The 21,987-nt window shown below is 41.5% G+C and overlaps 1 protein-coding gene across 2 annotated transcripts in view; it reads left to right on the plus strand.

Annotated features, from left to right (window-relative positions):
• Positions 1-21,987, plus strand: part of capn11.L (calpain 11, (mu/I) large subunit a L homeolog) — a 33,821-nt gene continuing 11,834 nt past the window's right edge. Inside the window, 14 exon segments of one of the 2 annotated variants that reach the window (NM_001089681.1) lie at positions 1-43; positions 9,524-9,777; positions 12,291-12,360; positions 15,092-15,210; positions 15,569-15,702; positions 15,851-16,019; positions 16,497-16,580; positions 17,544-17,629; positions 19,086-19,160; positions 19,348-19,508; positions 19,843-20,012; positions 20,380-20,391; positions 20,818-21,029; positions 21,941-21,980. In NM_001089681.1, coding sequence (NP_001083150.1) covers positions 9,532-9,777; positions 12,291-12,360; positions 15,092-15,210; positions 15,569-15,702; positions 15,851-16,019; positions 16,497-16,580; positions 17,544-17,629; positions 19,086-19,160; positions 19,348-19,508; positions 19,843-20,012; positions 20,380-20,391; positions 20,818-21,029; positions 21,941-21,980 — 1,578 coding nt within the window. In that variant the 5' untranslated portion in view covers positions 1-43; positions 9,524-9,531. 2 annotated transcript variants of the gene reach the window in all.

Genomic DNA, 21,987 nt, shown 5'->3' on the forward strand with positions numbered 1-21,987 from the left:
GCTGCAGCCGCTGACAGACTGAGATTCACAGCGCCTGTATAAAGTGAGTTCTCTCTGCCATTCCCCTCCCTGACACTCATCTCATTCACTCTGTGGGGGAGTGATAGCAATTTAACCCTTTAGAGACACTTTTCTTTCTCTCTGTTTCTGATGCACTTCCCTGCATAGTTCTGTCCCATCCCACTTCAAGCCTAGAGCTTTTTCTATTTGGGCTGTGCATTGTAATCCATCCACATGCTACTTGATTGTTCTGAAACAACTTGGTGGTTATACTAATGCCTCTGATCATTAAAAGGTGATCTGCTTCCTCATTCCAGCCCAATCTCAACTCTGAGAGTTTCTGGGGTCCAACATCCAGATAAGGGCCATCTGCCTGCCTCTATCACGCCTCTATCATACCCTGTTCTGAGCAAGGGCTAGGGGGTGCATGTTGTCTAAAGCCCTCAGAGTGGGCTGGCCCAGGGCCTGTGTTTATATGGAAGTTCTCCGTCCTACTCTGAGAGCGAGTCTTGGGCCTATTTAGGGGGCTGGTGTGTCAGTTTTGGATATACCGTGACTAAAGCTGTGCACTATTAATCACAATAGTGCAAATCTGTCAAAGTGCTGCGAGCCAGTAAGTGTGCCTACATACGTGTGTGTGCATGAATCTGTATTTTATATATGTTAGTAGAAGATAACTGGGTCCCCAGACGGTGCTTTATTTAAATTACACTTAATAGACCAGCTCTATGTCACATATCAGCATTTCTGTTGGTTGTCCAGGGTTTGGATACAATGTGGGACATACAGACCTCTGCTCTCTACAAGTATGTCATATACAATTATGAAGGCTTTACTCTGATTGCCTGTCATACTGGCTCACAGGGGACCCAAATACAAAGGGCCGCCATCAGAACTCAAACCCAATAACTGCTCTGTTGGATAAGTACTTAGCAAAGGGCCACTGACATTGGGTTTGATGTTTAGGGAATATAGTAATTTGCAGAGATGGATGGGCCACATCTGTATATAAAATATTGAACGGTCCCCGACTAGGTACCTCATCTAGTTAATATATATTATACACAAAAGCCATGAATATCTTGTAAATGATATCCTTATAAATGGTGACTAGTGATGTCCTCAGTTAGAAATGGTGAGTAGTGATGTTATTTTTCTCACATGACTCACTAAAACTTGTGTATTATAATAAATAAAGTACCGGTTTATGGAAAATATGAGGATATTATAAGTCACCTCGGAGTTCTATGACTTGTATAAAAGCACAAGGCTTTAAGCCTTGTGCTTTTATATGGTCATGGAACTCCTCTGTGACTTATAATATCCTTATAATACACAAAAGCCATGAATATCTTGGTAATGATATCCTTATAAACGGTGACTGTGATGTCATCAGTTATAAACGGTAAGTAGTGATGTCATTTTTGTCACATGACAGTAAAACTTTTGTATTTTAATAAATAAAGTACCCCTTGTTGCAAAATATAAGGATATTAGAAGTCACCTTGGAGTTCCATGACCTGTATATATATATATATATATATATATATATATATGGTCATGGAACTCCTCGGTGACTTGTAATATCCTTATATTTTACAATAAGGGCTACTTTATTCACTATATATTTTACTATAGGGGGTACTTTTTTCACTAAATAATCAATTATATGAACACATACATACAGGCATTAGATGGGTAACTGTGTGATCTAAAATACCAAACACTTCTACCTTCAACCTCCTATATGCATTAGGCCCATATACAGCAACGTAACTAGAGAGGGGCGGGTCCTGGCGCGGGACACACAGCTGGGCCCCCCGCCCACCTCCGTACGCCCGGAATTTGTGGCGCGCGAGCTGTCGGGGGGCCCTAGCCCAATTGCACCCCCTGCTCCCCCGGTAGTTACACCACTGCCCATATACATAAAAAAATGTATCCCCTAAACATGGCAAAGTGTTGTGTGCATGTTTCATCCAGTTGACCAATTCCATACATTCTGCATTTCATTGGTGTACCTCCATTTTTATAGTAAAACTGTTTACAAAGTGGACTATCTTTGTCATCTTTCCAGCCCCTGTAAATGTTCCCCTAGGAACATAATAAACCACATTCACATTGTACAGCAGCTGATATATCATGTGTGTAACAGGATGTACATGTATCCATTAAACTATGTATCTTTATATTAATTGAAAAGGGCAAGTATCATTACTAGGTTACAAGCGTTACAAGAAACATTGTTTCCTCCAGCCAACCTTCTTCTGTGCTGTTCCTATAAATAATATTAAACATAAGTCTCTTCCTATAAAGTTAACAAATCTCCGAGTCTAGTATATGGTTAGTCCCTAGAGGGTCTCAAACTCAGTAATGAGTACCATTCAGGTACTCATTACTGTTCTCAAATAGTTTATTTAATGACCAGTAATGAGTACCTGAATGGATTTTGATGTAGACATATAGTATATGGTCTTATGTTTAAGATTATTTATGGGATGGATAGTTTAGTTGATCACTATTTGAGACCCTCTTGAGACTAACCATATACTAGATTCGGAGGTTTGTTAACTTTATAGGAAGAGACTTATTCTTAAGATGCAATATGCTATCTATGAAAAAAGCTATATATATATATATATATATATATATATATATATATATATATATATATATATATATATATATATATATATATATATATATATATATATATATATATATATTTGACACATGAGTTTGGCACATTAACACTTTAGTTAGTTACCATATCCAATTAGTTTGCAACATTGTATTGGTTGTATTAGAACAAAAATAGACATAGAAAGATGTTATATTATTTCATTATAATAAGGTGGATATTAAAATAATTTATTTTTAGAATTTAATACATATGTAAAGTTTGAAAATAAGTAACAATAGCTGTATTAATCGATTGACTATGCACAGTGCACTTTGCCCACTAGGATGAATCAGGTGAATTACATTTATGACACTTGTGGGTGTGATGACTTAAGGGTGGGGGGTATTTAAGTTATTTAAATTATGTTGTGTGCACATCCTGATAACGGTCCCTAGAAGATTGAAACACGTTGATGTCTCAATTTGTTGTGATGCAGTAAAGCATTATATTTGCTTCTATCAGTTTTTGAGTTTTTGTGAGCACCTGGCCAATTGCTAAAACAGGAGAGGCGAGTTCCAGTACCAAATATATATATGTGTGTGTGTGTGCGCACACACACACACACACACACACACACACACCTGCCTAATATAAGTCCTGTATCACTCTTCTGTATGAAAAAATGGCTGTATGCTTCTGGTAACTAAGGTTGTATTGCCTAGCAACAGCATGTGTAAGGGCGAGGTATGGAGACTTGGTATGCAGAAATGCACACACTCACCGCTGCCAGATGTAAATCCCTACCAAACCTTTTGGGAATCGTTAATTGGGTGCTTAAGATGGTAAAAAGGTACTGCGTTTAAGGGTAGTTTTACCTCTGCATTTTGCTTGATTTTGGTGTGCGATTTTTCTCTTTCTGATATAAGCCTATAATTTCTGTTATTCCTTCTTTTCTAACTGCTGTTAGACGTCTAGGTCTAGATATATATATATATATATATATATATATATATATATATATATATATATATATATATATATATATATATATATATATATTAGCATGTATAATCTATTCAGGGCCTTTAGCAGAAGGTCACACATATAATAAGCTGCATTCTCTTATACATTCATTGGCTTTTTCTTTACATCCTGTATATTACATATATTTTAGAATGTTGGTGGCTGAAGCAATATTGCTCAATTGGAAAATTCTCCTGATTCTTTTCCCCTTCATACATGCATATTCTGTGTGCTGGTGTGCTTTTGTCAGTCTGTCCACACTGAAGCCTATATTTGATAAATTTACTTATACGCATAGGAATAATGTATGTGCAGTATACCTTCACCGTGCACTCCCTGTCCCACAAGGGGAGTTGTCTGAGTCTGTCTCTTCACTAGTAGAGATGGTAAATTCAACTGGCTCAAGTTTTATTTGTTGGCATAATACCACTTTCCACACATATATGATATGGGGGTTGCACTGTCACAGAGTCTGACAAAAGTGGAAGTAAATCCTCACCCAAAATCCTGGGTGCCTAGCACTTATATGCGAGTTGGCAGTTACACAAAAGTAAGTAAGGTTCATAGGGAGTAGTGGCAGCTGCACAAATACTTCCTATATTGGAATGGTACCTGCTTTATGTTCCATACTGATAATGAGGTAGACACCTTAGCAGCCCTGGAACTTGCTTTCCTCTTATATTGGGGAAGTTTATATACTACTCGCCATCCAGGAAGGGGTGTGACTGTACAGGGTCAGAGCATCATGGGAAACCTTCGATTAGGTACCAGACAATGTGGCCTTCCCTGTAAATGAAACATGTAGGTAAAGCTGTAGAGCTTGTTCATGCTATTGCTTCATCCCTGGGGGAAGTTGTAGATTTTAGGATTCGCCTTGGGGTGAGACGAGGGGGGAAAGCTTTTAATAAGCCTTCAGTAAACATGCAAATATTATTAAATATTATTATTACTTAGTAGTATACTGCCCTGTAAAGCGCATCTGAATTTATTACTAATCAGCCTTGTATTGTGACTGTTGTTTTTATATATATATATCTATATATCTATCTATCTAGATAGATATATATATATATATATATATATATATATATAGATATAGATATATATATATATATATATAGATATATATATAGAGATATATATATATATATATATATATATATATATATATATATATATATATATATGTCCCCAAAGCTCAGTTAAGTGACAGCAGCCCAGAATATATGCTAAGAATCAGTAGAAGATGGGAGCTACTGGGGGCATCTTCAGGTGTTTTTTGCTAAAGGGACTTGGGCTTGTGCAGTACATACCTAGCCTAATTTTTTGATGAGTTTAGTTGTCCTTTACCTTTTACAATGATGTAGAACATGGTATATTAAGACAAATTTTCTATTGTTATTTTTAAATGGGACCTGTCACCCAAAAAAATAATTCCAAATCCTATTTTATTATATTAGTCAAGCAAAGTGAACTTTAATTGCACTGTAAAAATTATTTGAATCTTGTTTCCTTCCGTTTAGGAATTAATAATTATAGCAAGCAGGCAGGAGCCATTTTGTGGACACTGTTATCAACAAGCCTGGTGTCATCTCAAAATCTTGTTTGTGCACCAGAACTGGGGACCTGATGTGCATCCCCATGCACTGGTTACACAATAAAATAGTGAAAAGAACTGGGGGAATGTGGGGAGAGCAGTTACCTAGTTATCTAGTAAGTGCAGAATGGAAAGTGAAAGTAATTGCCTGCCCCCAGGCCCGGACTGGCAATCTGTGGGTTCTGGCAAATGCCAGAGGGGCTGCTGTATGGTTCCATAGAAAGTTACCATATAGTGGGCTGGTAGGAGGCTGTTTGGGCTGGTGGGGGGCTGTTTGGGCCTCTGTGTACTTGGAATGGCAGGGCCTATTTTGACTCCCAGTCCAGGCCTGCCTGCCCCACCTCTATGCCTAAGGCATAGAGGAGGGGCAGGCAATATTTGATTGACAGCTGAGAATTTTAAATGAGTTAAACAGCTATGAATGCTTAAATACAAAAAATAATTTGGGTTTCATGTTTAATATGAAAAGGACATTTATTATACAGATTTTTATGTCTGGGTGACAGGACCACTTTAAATTGATCAAATTCCTAGTGGGCATGGCAGTGACTCAAGCAGGAAGATGACTAAGAGAGACCAGAAGAGAAAGCTAACAGTATGAGCAATATGTTGTAGTCCCACTATGACTGTTATAAAGGGGAACTCCTTTTTTGCACAATAAATGAAATGCCATTCTATGCAACTTCCCAGTCAGGGCTGCTCCTACCAAGGTGGGCAAAAAGCCGCCCCTGGTAACTTTAAAAGACAATTTTCTCTTTTCTTAACATGGAAATTTGTCTTTGCTTGTGCAGCGAGTGCCAAATAACTCTCTGTACTAGCAATGCGGCCCCCTTTGGCCAGCTCCGACAGTTAAGTTGTAAATGCAGCGTGGGCTAGGAGCAGCATCAGGGCTTTTTTCAGTATCCATTCATTAAAGTTAGTTTGTTTTCTATTGAAAGCTGTGTCTGTCTGTCTGTTACTCTGCACTGCTGGTTATGAAACGCTGTAGCAACCTGTTCCTGTTCCGTGAGTCCCCAGATGTGGCTAGATTAAAACTAACAGAATTCTTCAACATATAATCAAGGCCTAAGGCATTCTGGGAGTTGTAGTCTAGTAACATCTGGAACTGTAGCACAAGCCATCTGATTGGATGGCACTATTGGGTACACCCTAACACTTGTACATTTGTGTGCACAATGAAAAATGTTTGCACATTGACAGAATATTGTGGCCTTATGGAGAGGCAGAAAATGAAGGAAATAATTGAAATAAGAAAGAGACACACAAATATTAATTGTCCAGATGCTTAGATTCCTTCAGCCTACCCGGTATTAAAAGTTCAGGTTTAGGTTAACTTTCCCTTTAAATTTGTGTTGGCTAATTCTCATTGGTAATTAAATGCTGGGGGAGCCTATAGTACTTGTGTTTAAAGCTGATAGGGGCTGATTGGAATGGTGTATGATGGAAGCACAGCGTTATGGGACATATGAGTGGATTGGATGGAGCTCAGCTCTTGGCTATTTTCCATATAAAGTCTGTTTACATTCTGGCAGTGTAGGGAATGGAGGGAGTGGGAGAGAGAAGAATACAAAATAATTCCTCCCCTCGTCTGTAGGGAGGAGCCACATAGAAACTCAGTTTGCTCAATTGCAATGCAATAACTTGGTACAGAGAATAGGAAACCAATAAACATAAAAAAATAGGGCCCCAAATACAGAAACTGCATTTAACTGCATCCCAACAGCTCCCTTCTAAGTATCTGCTCAACAGCCTACAAATAAACTGCTGGGGTCGCTCCCATTCATGCCTTGTACACCTTTGTAAATATTCACTAACAGAGCACAAATTTGCTTTACTTTTCTATCAATATCCAAGGAAATGCCATCTCCACAACCTACCAACTGTTTTGTATTCTTTTTACAGTATTTGTATGTGTGCTATACTCTCTCCAAAGTAAAACTGCTTAAACGCTTCCTGTTGCTAAGGCAACTGATCCTAGCAACCAGAACACAAAGTGCTCAAATGTCACATTTGCTCAGTAGAATGTTTGCTGTTGGGCAGGGGCATAACTACAGATGAAGCAGACACTGCAGTTGCAGATGGGCTCAGGAGTGTAGGGGGCCTAGTAAAGCCATATTTAATGTGCAATTTTAAAATAACTTGGTAGAATAGGTCGATTTACTAAAGCTTTTCGGCTCTAAATTGAATTTGCTGTGACCCTGTAACATCTAGTTACAACACTGCTGTGGGATTGTAGAGTGGGGCACAGAGGGCATGAAGCCTGTGCTCCTAGGTAAAGGGACAGAAATGCCATATAATGATTATTTTATTGTGCTCTACCTGATACATTTAGTAATTAGGTTGTAAATGTCCAGCTCCAACCAAATCTCTGTACTGCAATCTCATTATCCCCGGGCCATGCAATTTGTATTGGCCAACCAGTATTGTAGCAATATGATATGGTTTGGGCTGATGCTGACTTTCGTGTGGGTCGCTCCTTATACTCCTTCCTTAGGCAAGACTGTTCAAGGAGAGATTTCCTAAGCACTGATGTTATAGATGATAAACAAGCTCCTATGCCCACAATGTGCCCCAAGCTCCCATCCAACCATATGCCCCATGTCAGTTGCCCTGCACTCTGATAAGCACCCCACTTTTTATCAGCCATGGGCTTTGATGGCATACGCAGTAGGAGCAACCTGACTCTCCCCATTTTGAAATGAATGGGAAATATACAATTCAGGAGCGTAAGAGAGTTGCTGTTCTATAGGCGATTGTCTGCAGTGAGCTCTCCAGTTGAACATCCATCCCGAATTGCAGGAATTTGTCTGATTGTGTCCTATTGTCCTATTACCACCCCCTTCCTCAGGATGAGTAATAACCGCAGATTCTTTGGATCCTGGCTGGGGCTGGAATCCCTGTGCATCTGTTACAGATTTCTCTTCCTCCCTCACCAGAAATGTATTTTATTTAAAACAGAGCTCTGCTAAGTTAAAGGGAAACTCTACCACATTTCCACTGGTTCTAACGTTCAAGCTAAACATAATTGCTTATTTTGTTCTGCTGGTTCTTACTCTCAAAACAATTTTGGAGAAACCATGCTCTCCTGCAGCCAAAAGTCGAGTTTCCACAGTGCTGTGCACTCATCTACACAGATGCGTTTCTGCTACATTGGTTCAAGAGTCAGACCCAGACAACAGAAATGACCATTACACATAACTATAAACCAAGTGAGAATGAGGAATGATTGGATATCAGGACGTTGTTTAGAGTTGCATTGTTTCAGGAGTCAGAGCCAGCAGTGCAAAGAACATAAAGAGACAGATGGGAACAATGACAGTAACATATAACTATAAGAACAGTGAAAATAAGGAATTATTGGATATTGTGAAGTTGCTTAGAATTAGATTTTCTTTCATTATGACAAATACTATTTTTGGATGGAATTCCCTTTAATTTCTTTGGATAGGGAAAATATTTCCCATATATGTAAACAAGGAGTACTACCTGTTGGCCCAAGCATGGCGGTGCATTGGCAGATATTGCTACCTTACATTACTGGGTTTGATGCTGCCCAGGAAACTCCCTATATGGGATGCCTCCCCATGGGCTATAGACTGTAAAAGACAAAAGGGTTCTCATTTTACAGCAGTGTCCCCAATATTGACACTTAATGAGCTTAGAGTACTGTCCCACAGACTTGCAGCGAAGTTGCTGCTGCATTCCTCCTCAATTACCAAGGCCTAGCCTCAGTCTTCCAGGTTTTGCAGGGGGTGCTATATTTTTTGCCTGCTTCATAACACAATAGTCAAAACACTTAAAGAGTCCAGTGTGCTGTTACCCTATAAAAAGTCACTGATAAAGAGTCCCAACTTGCCAAGACAGGTGATCAGTGAATGGCAAAGCGGGTCACACAGCCTCCTACGATTTTTGCACAACTGCTGCTCTGTCATTTATTTGTATTCTTCTGATTCCCTATGGTATAGAACACAACCTGCATTTTATGCCCACACAGAACCACTACTTAACCTGACCCATAACAGATGTACAGCCCAACCTGCCACCTGTTGCCCCTAAAAATAAGGGAAGTCTCCTAGGTGTGGGCTGAACTTGGATGGGAGGGGGAAGGATTGTGAGAAAGAGAGCAAAATTAACCCAAGGTAAACATGATTATAACTACCCACCCTAAACTCTTTTATCACTTTGTTTACCCAGGAATACTTTTCAGGACTGTACCTTATGCTTCCTCCTCCATACTCTCCTTTCCCTGGTTTCCTCATGTTGTCCCTCTTGTCCCCCCTCAGACACCGGTATGATGCCGTTTGGGGGCATAGCATCCAAACTCAAGATCGACCGCCTGAAGGCATCTGGCGTGGGCTCACATGATTGCGCCATAAAGTACCAGAACCAGGATTATGAGAGTCTGAAACAGCAGTGTCTGGAGAGTGGCATCCTCTTCGAAGATCCACATTTCCCAGCCACTCCCTCTTCCTTGGGCTTCAAGGAACTGGGCCCTGGATCCAGCAAAACTAGGGGAGTGCAATGGAAGCGACCCTCAGTAAGTACAGTAAAAACTGAGTTTTACATGTCAACCTCTAAACATTCTAAAATAATCTGTATGGGGTACACCACTGCTGTTACCCCCCACCTGGTGCCAAAATTGCTACCAGTACCGAAAAGGGGGCAACGCACCAGCCCAGGATACCTTATTCTTCCAGAGGACTGCGCCAGCATTCTTTTCCTGCTCCCAAATATCACTTTTGCATGAATAAAATGGCGGCATTCTGGAGAAAAATACCTCATGCCCTCTGGATTATAAAAACTGAGAGACAGACCCGCTGAGAGACAAACACAGACAGACAAAGAGATAAACAAAGACAGAAAAATAAGAGACAAACACTCTGACAAACTGAGAGACATAGGAAGACATAAAGGGACTGACACACTGAGAGGCAGACTGCCACAGAGACAGGCACACTGACACTCAAAGAGACAGACACACATAAAGAGACAGACAGAAACCCTGAATGATCATTTGACTGCAGTGGGCAGCTGAATGCCTGTCTAAACTGGCACAGCCATTGTGTTTATAAAGTCGTAACCATATATATAGCACTGCCATTGAGCTAGGTTTGCCACAGACTTTCTGAGGCCCGGATTTGTGGAAAGGCCACAAAAGGCTCAGGTCTAGGGCGGCAGAATTTTAGGGGCGGCATGTGGCCCTGCTCCATCTCAATGGGTTTGGAAGCACTGGGACAGGCAGGAGATTTACTCCCATGTGCCAATCCCTGTGCTCTAGACCCAACAAGATAATGGTGGCAGGTGGCGACAAGTGGTCCCAGCCTAGGAGCGTCCTATGTATAAATCCAGCCCTGGGCTTTTTTATAGGTTTTGTGTATTTTTCTTATTAATAACATTGCTATTGAGCATTATTAGTGACCAGGCCAGTAAAATATGGACCAAGAGGCAACCTTACATCAAACTGAGCTGGAAAGTACCAGCCAAGTGGCAGGCAGCCATATACTGTATATATAATAAATTAGTTGGTATGTTACAAGACCCAAGAGGAAGAGGATGGGTCCCTTGCACAAGATTAGAAAGCTTTCTCTTATTGTTGAATTCAGGGTGGTACCGGCTCTGAGGGGATAGAAACTGCTGGGGCCAATTGTGGGTTCGGCAAAAGCTGGGCATCATTTTTACAAACATATTTTTAAAGGGGTTGTTTACCTTTTAGTATTATGCATAGAGTAATATTCTAAGACCGTCCAACTTCTATGGTACCGAGGGCCGGAATTTTTCTGGCCTACATGGTGGAGGGCCGATTACGGAAGCCAGTGTTAGCCACCCCCTGTTTTTAGACTCCACCCACTTTAAACCACACCTATGTTACCACAAGAACACATCCACATTAATAGCACACTAAAAAAAAACATATGGTTGGTGCTTATTGCAGGCCAGGGATGTCACTCATAAGTGAAAAAGTTAAGTCATATTAAGACATACCCTTAAATCCATATGCCTCCTCCTCCCTGTGTATAATACAGTACCCCCAGCATATGAATAAACACCTTAGGGGCCCCTAACAATAATTTTCAAATGCTAACAAACCCCCAGAGCAAATACCAGACCTAGATCATAGGGATCATAGGACAGGCAGAGTATGGCACACACAGGGTGCAAAGAGCAGGCAAAGTATGATACACATAAGGAGGGCACAGCATGGCACATTGGCACATACAGGGAGCATAGGGAAGGCACAGCATGGCACATTGGCACATACAGGGAGCATAGGGAAGGCAGAATAGAGCAGGAGACAGGGAAACCCATCAGGACCAATCTAAGATGTACTACATACAGTGACACAGTGCTGGTGCCCCAATAGCATTTTGAATAAGGTGTGAACAATGTGGCTAGTTTCAGTCTGGGTCTCAGGTGTGAACAGTACAGGGTTTTAGTATGTGAACAATAGAGGTGTCAGAAGTGTGAACAATGCAGGGGAGATTACATGTGTGTACAATACAGAGGATTACAGTCTGAATTTGAGATTTAAACAATGCAGCGGCCAGTTAATCTCTGTAGTGATACCTTTTAAAACGTACTCATGGTAAGCAGACACAACAGGCAGACTTTCATGTGGAGGGCAACACAAGGGGGGGCACCCGTTGGACAGCCCTGTTCTAAGACGATATGCAATTGGTTTTAATTTTTATGTGAATTTTGAGTTGAGCTTTTTATTCAGCAACAGTCAGACTGTAACACACTTCTGCAGGGAATAGTTATTATTGACAGGTATTTATAAAGATCCAAAGTATCCTGCAGTGCTGGACAACACATGGTTATACATTGTACTTAAGAGTTACATACAAAAATACAATCAATAACCTGTACAAGAGGCAAAAAGGGCAAATACATGGCATATATTTCAGAGGGTGGATTTTCGGGATTCTACTTAAATTCTGGATAACTTTTCTGTTTGATGGCAAAGTATCTCTGACCGGTCAAAGGAGTGGGGGATACTGTATATTCTTCAGATCATCCAAAAGGCTAACACTCACCTTTTCTTCTACTCAGGAAATTGTTGATGACCCACAGTTTATTGTTGGTGGAGCAACCAGGACAGACATATGCCAGGGGGCACTGGGTGAGTTACCCTGAGTCATGGACTATAACAGAGGAGTGTATATGTATATTTATTTTATTATATGACTTTTAAAATGACCAGCACACACTCTCAGTGATTATCAGGATTTATTAGTTATCACATTGCATCCAAGTCTCCCTGGTGGGTCTATATCAAAGATGGGGGCTCTCCTTACCATTATTGTGGCTGCTCTTTCCTGCCCAGCTCATGTCCTGGCTTATAGATTTGGGAGTGTTGGATCCAAAGGGGAAGATGAAGAAAGAGCTAAATATAGCAAAGGTATTTCTCTTGGATTTGTAACCCTTTCACTGCTTCCCCTGCCGTTAAAGGGGTTGTTCACCTTTGATTTAACTTTTAGTTTGATGCAGGGAGCGATTTTCTGAGACAATTTGCAATTGGTTTTTATTTTTTATTAGTTGTGTTTGTGTTGTAGATGAGTAATAGAAAGTAGCAATAACAGTAAACTTGTGGCTTTACAGAGCATTTGTTTTTAAACGGGGTCAGTGACCCCCTTTTGAAAGCTAGAAATAGTCAGGAGAAAAAGGCAAATAATTCATAAACTATAAAAAAGAAATAATGAAGACCAATTGAAACGTTTCTTAGAATTGGCCATTCTATAACATACTAAAAGTTAACCTGAAGGAGAACCACCCCTTTAAGTTATGTAGTGAAAGAGTTAAACAAAGCAGGGTCCTGTAAATCATATTTAGACTTACAGCCTATATCTGAGGGATAAGAAGCAGTTATGACTTATTCACATTGAATCTGCAGCAGCAATTCACCTCTTGGTTCATATTTGAATATACTACAATCACCGAATATAGCTTTGTATAGCCTATTTAGGGTGCACCAATCAGGAAAAGGAACCAACCCCTCTCAATAAAGTGTTTAAGAAGAGAAGCTGACCCAGGGATGCCATGTTTTTCTAATACCAACCCTGGACAGTTGCAGTAAAACCAGAATCACCTCAAATTCACGATTTTAGATTTTTTTTGTTTCTGATGTCCCTTTCAGGCCTGTGAAAGTCTCGCAGTCTTATTTGATGCCCATTTTAGCAGACTGATGAAAAAAATGCTTTAGGGACTATGTTCTGGGCTCTGTTTGTTGGTGGGTATTTGCATTGGTGGTACCAGTAAAGTGTTCAGATCAGGTTCATCCATCTGCAGGATATGGAAATATAAATTATAATGTGTCATTTATCTTGGCGCACACACATGGCATTACACAGCACAGGGCGGGGTCTCTCCAGGCCCTACTGTGTCTCGTTAGAGATAACCCACTAATGAACTTTTGTGCAGGACGGGAGCCCACTAACTCAGGAACAGCAAAAACCAAAACTCACTATAGGCATGTTTATAATAAAGGCAACGCTCAACTGTACCCGCTTTATGTAGCGCCAGGTACAAGCTGCTTGTTCCACTGCCAGGGAACCATATAACACAGGGGTCCCCAACCTTTTTTACCTGTGAGCCACATTCAAATGTAAAAAAAGTTGGAGAGCAACATAAGCATGCAAAAAGTTCCTGGGGGTACCAATTAAGGGCTGTGATCGACACATAGGAAGCCCCTTTGTGGACTCTGTTTGGCAGTACACATAGTTTTTATGCAACTAAAGCTCACCTTTAAGCCACAAATTCAAAAAGAAACACCTGCTTTAAGGCCATTGGGACCAACATCTAAGTCTGGATGCACCAAAAGGTAGATTGGGATCTAACAGTAGACTTTTAGCTGGTGACCAGTATATCTCAAAACAGTGAACAAACAGCTTGTCTAAATCACCCTCCAATTTTATGCTTTTCATTCAGATATTTAATATGTTAAGGTTACATAAGAAATAGTTGTTTGTTAAAATATAACAATATAAATTCTCTCATAAATCAATATAATATTTAAGTAACATTTTCAATTGAACTTAATGCTAACAATGCTTTTATGGATGTAAATAATAATGGGACATCATCACTAAAAGTAGACCTTGCATTAGTAAAGTATGGGCACTCCTAATCTAAGTACTCACAGGCCATTGGTTGGGGACCACTAATATAACAAGTCTGAGAGGGTCACATCTGGCCCACAGCCTCTTGGGGGGAGGGAGATTTAGAGTAACAGAGTCATGTCCGTAGGTGGAAAAGCTTGTAGCCTCTCAAAGGAACTAGATATATAAGATATATTCCATTTTACAAAATACACCAGTTAATAGCACTCCTCCAGCATAATCCTGTTTTGAAATCCATGGTGCTAGACATGCTGTTAGTTTCCCAGTGCACTTAGCCATGTGACTGAGTCACAATAAACTTAAGTCACTCTTTACTGCTGCACTGCAAGTTGGAGCGATATCACCCGTGTACCTTTCCCCCCAAGCATCCTATCAAGAGAACAATGGGAATGTAACCAGATAACAGCTCACTGGCACCTGCATTGCTAAAAATGCCCCCATGCTCTAGTGGTAGCTATGAGAACAGCACTCAATGTTAAAAATGAAAATCCTTCAATTAAATTGAGTTGGAGAAAAAATAGCTTATCTGAAAGCAGTTCCATTGTGAAGTACTGGCTCTTTCTGAAAGCACAGGATCAGGTATAATGACCTTAGATGGCTGCTTACACACCAATAATACAACTACAAAAATACATTTATTTGTTCAATAATAACATTTTAAATGGCAGAATTAATTACTTGCAATGTAAACAGTGTAATTTAGTAATAAAAACTATACTGGCTTATTATTGGCAGGGGACTGTTGGCTCCTGGCTGCCATTGGCTCTCTGACGCTGAATGAGGATTTGCTGCACAGAGTGGTACCGCATGGGCAGAGCTTCCAGGAGGAATATGCTGGGATATTCCACTTCCAGGTACACAGAAGGCCGGGAAATTTAGTTGGACTCGTTTATACATTGCAGCTGTACACAGCAGAACTGATTTTGGCAATGGAGCTGATGGCACTTAATTTCTGTAAACAATAATATGGTCCCTAGGTATATTGCCTTATATTTTAGGCCAAGAAGCATTCAATTGTTTAACCACTTCACTCCCAGAAAGGTCAGGAAAGTGCCTATTCCTATTCAGTAAACAACTGCTTTTTCTCCACTCAGGGACTCACTTCTTCCTCTCTATGTCCATTCCCTGCCTCGCTATTACTCCTTTTGTGCTCCCTCAGATTTCTGAATTTCAGTCCCAACCTGTCCCTCACTCCACTCTCCTCCCCTGTAGATCTGGCAGTTTGGTGAGTGGGTCGATGTGGTGATAGATGACCGTTTGCCAGTAAAGGATGGAGAGCTGGTATTTGTGCACTCAGCCGAGTGTACTGAGTTCTGGAGTGGTCTACTGGAAAAGGCCTATGCCAAGTGAGTCTTAAGTGTGGGCACTGCCCATTATTGTGAGTGGAAAAATACAAGCAATGAGAACTGAATCTGTGGGTTCCTTTGACATGGAACCTCGTCATAAGTGTCCATTGTGAATGTTTTTTTACCTCTCTCTCTTTATTCCCCACAGGCTGAACAGTTCGTATGAGTCCCTGTCTGGTGGGAGCACCACTGAGGGATTTGAGGACTTTACCGGAGGAGTTGCAGAAATGTACGAATTACGCAAAGCACCTCGAGACTTAGATAAGATTATAAAACGTGCTTTGGAGAGAGGGTCCCTTCTGGGATGTTCAATAGATGTGAGTCCTACTTGTTTGTCCTCAGTCCCTTCCAGTTCAGGGCCCCTTCTCACCTAGTACATAGGTCCTATTCATTGGGCTACTTCCTACTCCTATATAATATGAGTCCTACTCATATGGACCCAGTCCCTTCCATCCTTTTTCAGGGTAATTTTTCACTCCTCTGTAGGTGTGAATTCTTCTTGTATGTCCTCAAACCCCCAAAGTCAAACCCCTTTTTAATTCATCTTTAGATATGAGTCCTACTTGTATGAGCATTGCCAGGAGTCCTTATATATACGAGTCAGACTCATATTGAATCTGAGAGAGGTACTGGCCTAGGACCTCTCTCATATTCAATATGAGTCTGACTCGTATATACTCCCAGTTAAGGGCCCAAGTTTCTTGTATAACCTGTACCCTCTTTCTCAATTACATACTCCCCACTCAAATTGTCTCACCTTTTTTCTTGACAATCCCACTGTGACTTATCTTTAGATAACAAGTGCCTTTGACATGGAAGCTGTCACATTTAAGAAGCTTGTGAAGGGACACGCATACTCAGTCACTGCTCTCAAAGAGGTAAGTGCAGCAGGGCCCCCCAGTTAGAATAAGGGCCAATATACATAATGATCACAGGGGATTAGTATGGGAAAGTCAATGGTGTAAGGCACCATTCAGCCTTCCTAATTACTGCTTATATTTGGCTATGTATGTTACACCACTGACATCCAGGATTGTCCAACTTGTGACCCCAGCTGTTGAATTAGTACTGAAGGGTCAAATGTTTGACATTACTACACTTTTGTCCTTTGTACATGTGTCCCATTATCAGCCCCCCCCCAACCAAAATAATGAATCCAGTCTCTCCCAATACTGACGCAGATTCAGAGGATTGATTCTGCATGGTCACTCAATTGTAGGGGTTTGAATGCAACTGAAGATGCCAAGTGGGGTTCCTTACTGCATTAATATCAATGGGCTGAGGAAATAGTTTAAAGCAGTTTAACACATTAAGCAGTGCACTACAATTAATGGGTGCATACACTGAATATACAGATTCCATAAAAAAAAACATAACTTATACATGAGTCAAAGAGGGCCCTATAATGGCCAAAGCTCCACAACCAGCTTTACACTGGCCAATAGGAAACACTTGATTGGCCTCACAGTTGCAAAAGCCACACCCACAAGATCATGGCAAAGAGAGCAATAAAGTATTTAAGCTCTGTACTTGCATAAATCAGGTTCACTCAACCTAGTCAGGGTCAGACTGGGTCAGTGGGACACTGGGAAAAAATTCAATGTGTGGGGGGCTGTTGGGGCTCACAATTTAAGTGTCCCCATGCAACAGCACCATTGAACACTGGGCACCCGCAGTCCGTCGCTAACCCTAGTCTGCCAAATATAACTCAGCCCAGCTATAGTTCCAGGATTAATTAACACTGAGCCCAGTTCTGATCTGTAGGGCTATCCCTTTGCACCCTAAGCCTGGTGGAGGGCATTGTTAAACAACATGATGTCTTTCAAATCATTCCCTGGCAGGTTGATTACAGAGGAGGAATGGAAAAGCTCATTCGCATCAGAAATCCCTGGGGGCAGGTGGAATGGACCGGAGCCTGGAGTGATAAGTAAGTTCCACCAAATATGAAACAGATTCTTAACCAAAGGATTGGGACCAAATAATAGGGTTCCCTGTGCTGGTTAGAGTGGGTCTCCATATCCTGAGAAAAAAAGTTTTTTTCAAAATGCATCAGTTAATAATGCTGCTCCAGCAGACTTCCACACTGAAATCCATTTTTCAAATGAGCAAACTGCTTTTTTAATATTTAATTTTGAAATCTGACATGGGGATAGACATATTGCCACTTTCCCAGGTCCCCCTAGTCATGTGACTTGTGCTCTGATAAACTTCAGTCACTCTTTACTACTGCTCTGCCACCCCCTCCCTTCCATCCCAGCAGCCCATCAACAGAACAATGGGAAGGTAACCAGATAACAGCTCCCTGGTACATATAAGAACAGCACTCAATAGTAAAAATCCATGTCCCACTGCGATTTGTTCAGTTACATTGAGTAGGAGAAACAATAGCTATTCAGAAAGCAGTTCATTTCTGAAAGCAAATGACCAGGCCAAGTGACCTAAGATGGCTGCCTACACACCAATATTACAACTAAAAAAATACATTTGTTGAGTTAGAAATTAAATTTTACATGGTAGAGTGAATTATTTACAGTGTAAACAGTGTAATTTAGAAATAAAAACTACACCATAAATTCATGACAGAATCCCTTTAATAATGTGAAGTTTTTTCAGACAGTTGATTATGATTAGGTTCACAAATTAGTTTGGGCCCCCTGAGAAACAAGTTTGAAAACTCTTGGCAGAACTGGCACTAATAAGTGGAGACTCATCCTGATTGAGCAATAGAAGGAGGAGCTGCAGTTCAGATGACCACTAGGCCAGCACTGATTGGGAAGTACTATGTAGAGCTAATGTCTGGGTAGGTAATGAGGGAACTGAATCAGATAACTCATTGGGATATGAGGCTCACTGATGTGGCAAAAAGAGGGTGACAAAGCTTTTGAATGGCCCAAGTGGGAATTGGTACCAGAATAACCTGGAGGCCTTACAGTGATTCGGCCAAGCAGTATCGTGCACAGGCAGTCGGAAACTCCATTTAATTTTTTTAAAATCATGTTTAATAGGTTTATATCAGACATGTGACCCAACAACATTAACCCTTTAGCACAATTTCAAAGTCTTATTGGTAAAAACTAGTTCTGTCCAACCTTAAATTACTTAACATCTGGTAGATATATTATGTGGAGGGATATATGATGTAAATATAGAAATAAAAGGTAGGAATGAATCTGATTACAAGTAGAGAGTAACGTGCCCGAGATCAATATCAAACATGCCTGGCCATTCTTTACCCATGTGACTTTAAATGTTGTCAATAAAATGAATTATAAAATATACCCAGAGCACAGAGGTCATGCAGTGTTTAGGTGGAAGGGCACAGAGGACATGCAATAGCTGTCTTATGTGCAGATTTTAGGCCTAATGTCTGCTTTGCCCCCCAGTTCGTCGGAATGGAATGAAGTGGACCCTTCAGAGCAGGAGGACTTGCAGCTGAAGATGGAGGATGGAGAGTTCTGGTGAGTTAGGCAGAGAAAGTTTGTGATGGGGTCAGAGCATTAGATGTGTGGAAATGAGCAGAGAAAAAGAGAGTAATGGGAGGAGTCCTATATATATATATATATTAACCTAAATGTATTGTATCAGCTCTCACCTCTCCCCCCATCACTGAATGTGCCCTCTCCTGTCCCTCATTTCCTTTCCCAGGATGTCTTTCCAAGAATTCCTGCGCCAGTTTTCCCGTCTGGAGATCTGTAACCTGACCCCGGATGCTTTGAATAAAGACGGGCTCGGCAAGTGGCACACCACTCTGTATGATGGCACTTGGCGCCGCGGAAGCACCGCCGGGGGCTGCAGGAACAACCCAGGTGACTGGCCTGTGAAAGTGGAGAACTTAACTCACAGTGGGGGCCCTGGCTCTTTCCTATAGTATGATGCCATTTAAGGGGATAGGAAATAATTATTGTAAGAATGTGCAGGGCCCTCCAGCCAACTCTAAGCTGCTGATACACGTCTGGATATAACTCCTCTTTCCAGTTATTAGACTTTTTACTGCTCCTGGGTCAACATTATAGAACACATACTTTAGGAACTGCAGCCCCCTTGCTGTTACTGAACCACAACTCCCAGCATCACACCAACAGTGGGAATGCTTGGGAGTTACTGTACCTGCTGCCTCTTTACCCCAGTCTCTGCCCGCAGCCACATTTTGGATCAACCCTCAGTTCAAAATTACCCTGATGGAGGAAGATGATGACCCTGATGACAATGAGTTGGCCTGCAGTTTCCTGGTGGCGCTGATGCAGAAGAACCGGCGGAAGGAAATGAAGGCAGGACAAGACACGCACACCATTGGCTTTGCTGTGTATGAGGTACCTGGCTCCTTGGGGTGGGTCCTGTTTCCTCAGTGGAGGTAAATTGGTAGCCAGTAGGTTTCCTAACTCTCACTTTAGATTTCTGTTATAAAGCCGATAATTTCTTCTATTCAGATGTATGAGCCTCTGCCATATAGAGCTTGCAATCTAATTGTTCTGCAAGGAAGGTGATCTTATGAGGCTCAGAAAGGTTTGATAGAAGAGATGTAACCACACGAGGCGTTTTATGTACAGTGAACACTAGGGATCTCTGTGTTTATATCAGTTACTTACACTATGAAACCCTATGGCAGATCTGCATTATGTTGTTTGGGCCCACACACCAGGACTTTAATAATGTGTGTTTATTCTGCTTTCCCTGCAGGTTCCTGATGAGGTACGTGTCTATGTGGCTCCTGCTCCATGCCTCCCCATGTCTGGTTTGTAGATCTTGAGTGTGGGAGGGGACTAGCAGTTTGTGAGTGGTGAATTATAGTTGGGATAACACAAGTTAAAATAATCCGGCATTGAGTGGGCCCAACTTGGCCTTGAATCCTATTCCAGAATGAGCACCTGCCATATGGTGCTGTATGTTGGGCTCACAGTGGTGTTAGTGTTTATTATGTTTCCTCAGACAAAGTAAAAGGCAAAATAGTTTTTATTGTGATTTTCTTATTATTTGAGTGTGTTCCCTCAACCTTACATTATATCTTGCTGCAAACAACCCAACCACACTGTGGATATCAGCCAACCAGAGCAACAGAAATCAGTGAGTGACTGGCAGCATGAGTTTAACTTCTGCTGTGGGCTTTGTGCTTTGCAGTTTAAGGGCTGCCAGAATGTGCATCTGAAGAAAGATTTCTTCCTACGCCACCAATCCTGTGCCCGCTCTGAAACCTTTATCAACCTGCGTGAGGTCAGCACGCAGATCCGCCTGCCCCCTGGGGAGTACATCATTGTTCCTTCGACCTTCGAACCCCACAAGGAGGCAGACTTTATCATCCGAATATTCACTGAGAAACATTCAGATACACAGTGAGTCCCACACCTGTTCTGTACACTGGCTTCTGTACCTGCATTGTACAATTACCCAATGTCCCACACCTGCACTATACACTCACACAGGCTTCTGTAGCTGCACTATACATTCACTATACACTATACATTCAGACAGTGTCCTACTTCTGCAATGTACACTCCCACAGGTTTCTGTACCTGCACTGTACACTCACACAGTGTCCTACCTCTGTACTATAGACTCCCACAGGCTTCTGTAGCTGCACTATACACTCAAACAGTGTCCCACCTCTGTACTATACACTCTCACAGGCTTCTGTAGCTGCACTATACACTCACACAGTGTCCCACTCCTGTACTATATACTCTCACAGGTTCTGTGACTGCACTATACGTTTACACAGTGTCCCACCTCTGTACTATAGACTCCCACTGGCTTCTGTAGCTGCACTATACACTCACACAGTGTCCCACTCCTGTACTATACTCTCTCACAGGCTTCTGTACCTGCACTACACATTTACCCAGTGTCCCACCTCCATACTGTACACTCCCACAGGCTTCTACACCTGCACTATGCACTTACCCCTTGTCCCACTCCTGTACTGTATACTCCCACACTTCTGTATCTGCACTGTACACTTACCCAGTGTCCCACACCTGAACTGTTCACTCCCACACTTTTGTACCTGCAATGTACACTTATACAGTGTCCCACCTCTGTACTATAGACTCCCACAGGCTTCTGTAGCTGCACTATGCACTCACACAGTGTTCTGCTCCTGTTCTGTTCACTGACAGAGGCTTCTGTACCTGCACTATGCACTTATCCAGTGTCTCACAACACTGTACACTCTCACAGGCTTCTGTATCTGCACTGTACACTTGCTGTTGGAGGTAGCTCCTCAATCATTTCTGGTATTTTGCAGGGAGCTGGATGAGGAGGTATCTGCAGATCTTCCTGATGAGGTAGGTA

The sequence above is a fragment of the Xenopus laevis genome, chromosome 5L, assembly GCF_017654675.1.
Source record: "Xenopus laevis strain J_2021 chromosome 5L, Xenopus_laevis_v10.1, whole genome shotgun sequence".
In the NCBI taxonomy this organism is placed as follows: Eukaryota; Metazoa; Chordata; class Amphibia; order Anura; family Pipidae; genus Xenopus; species Xenopus laevis.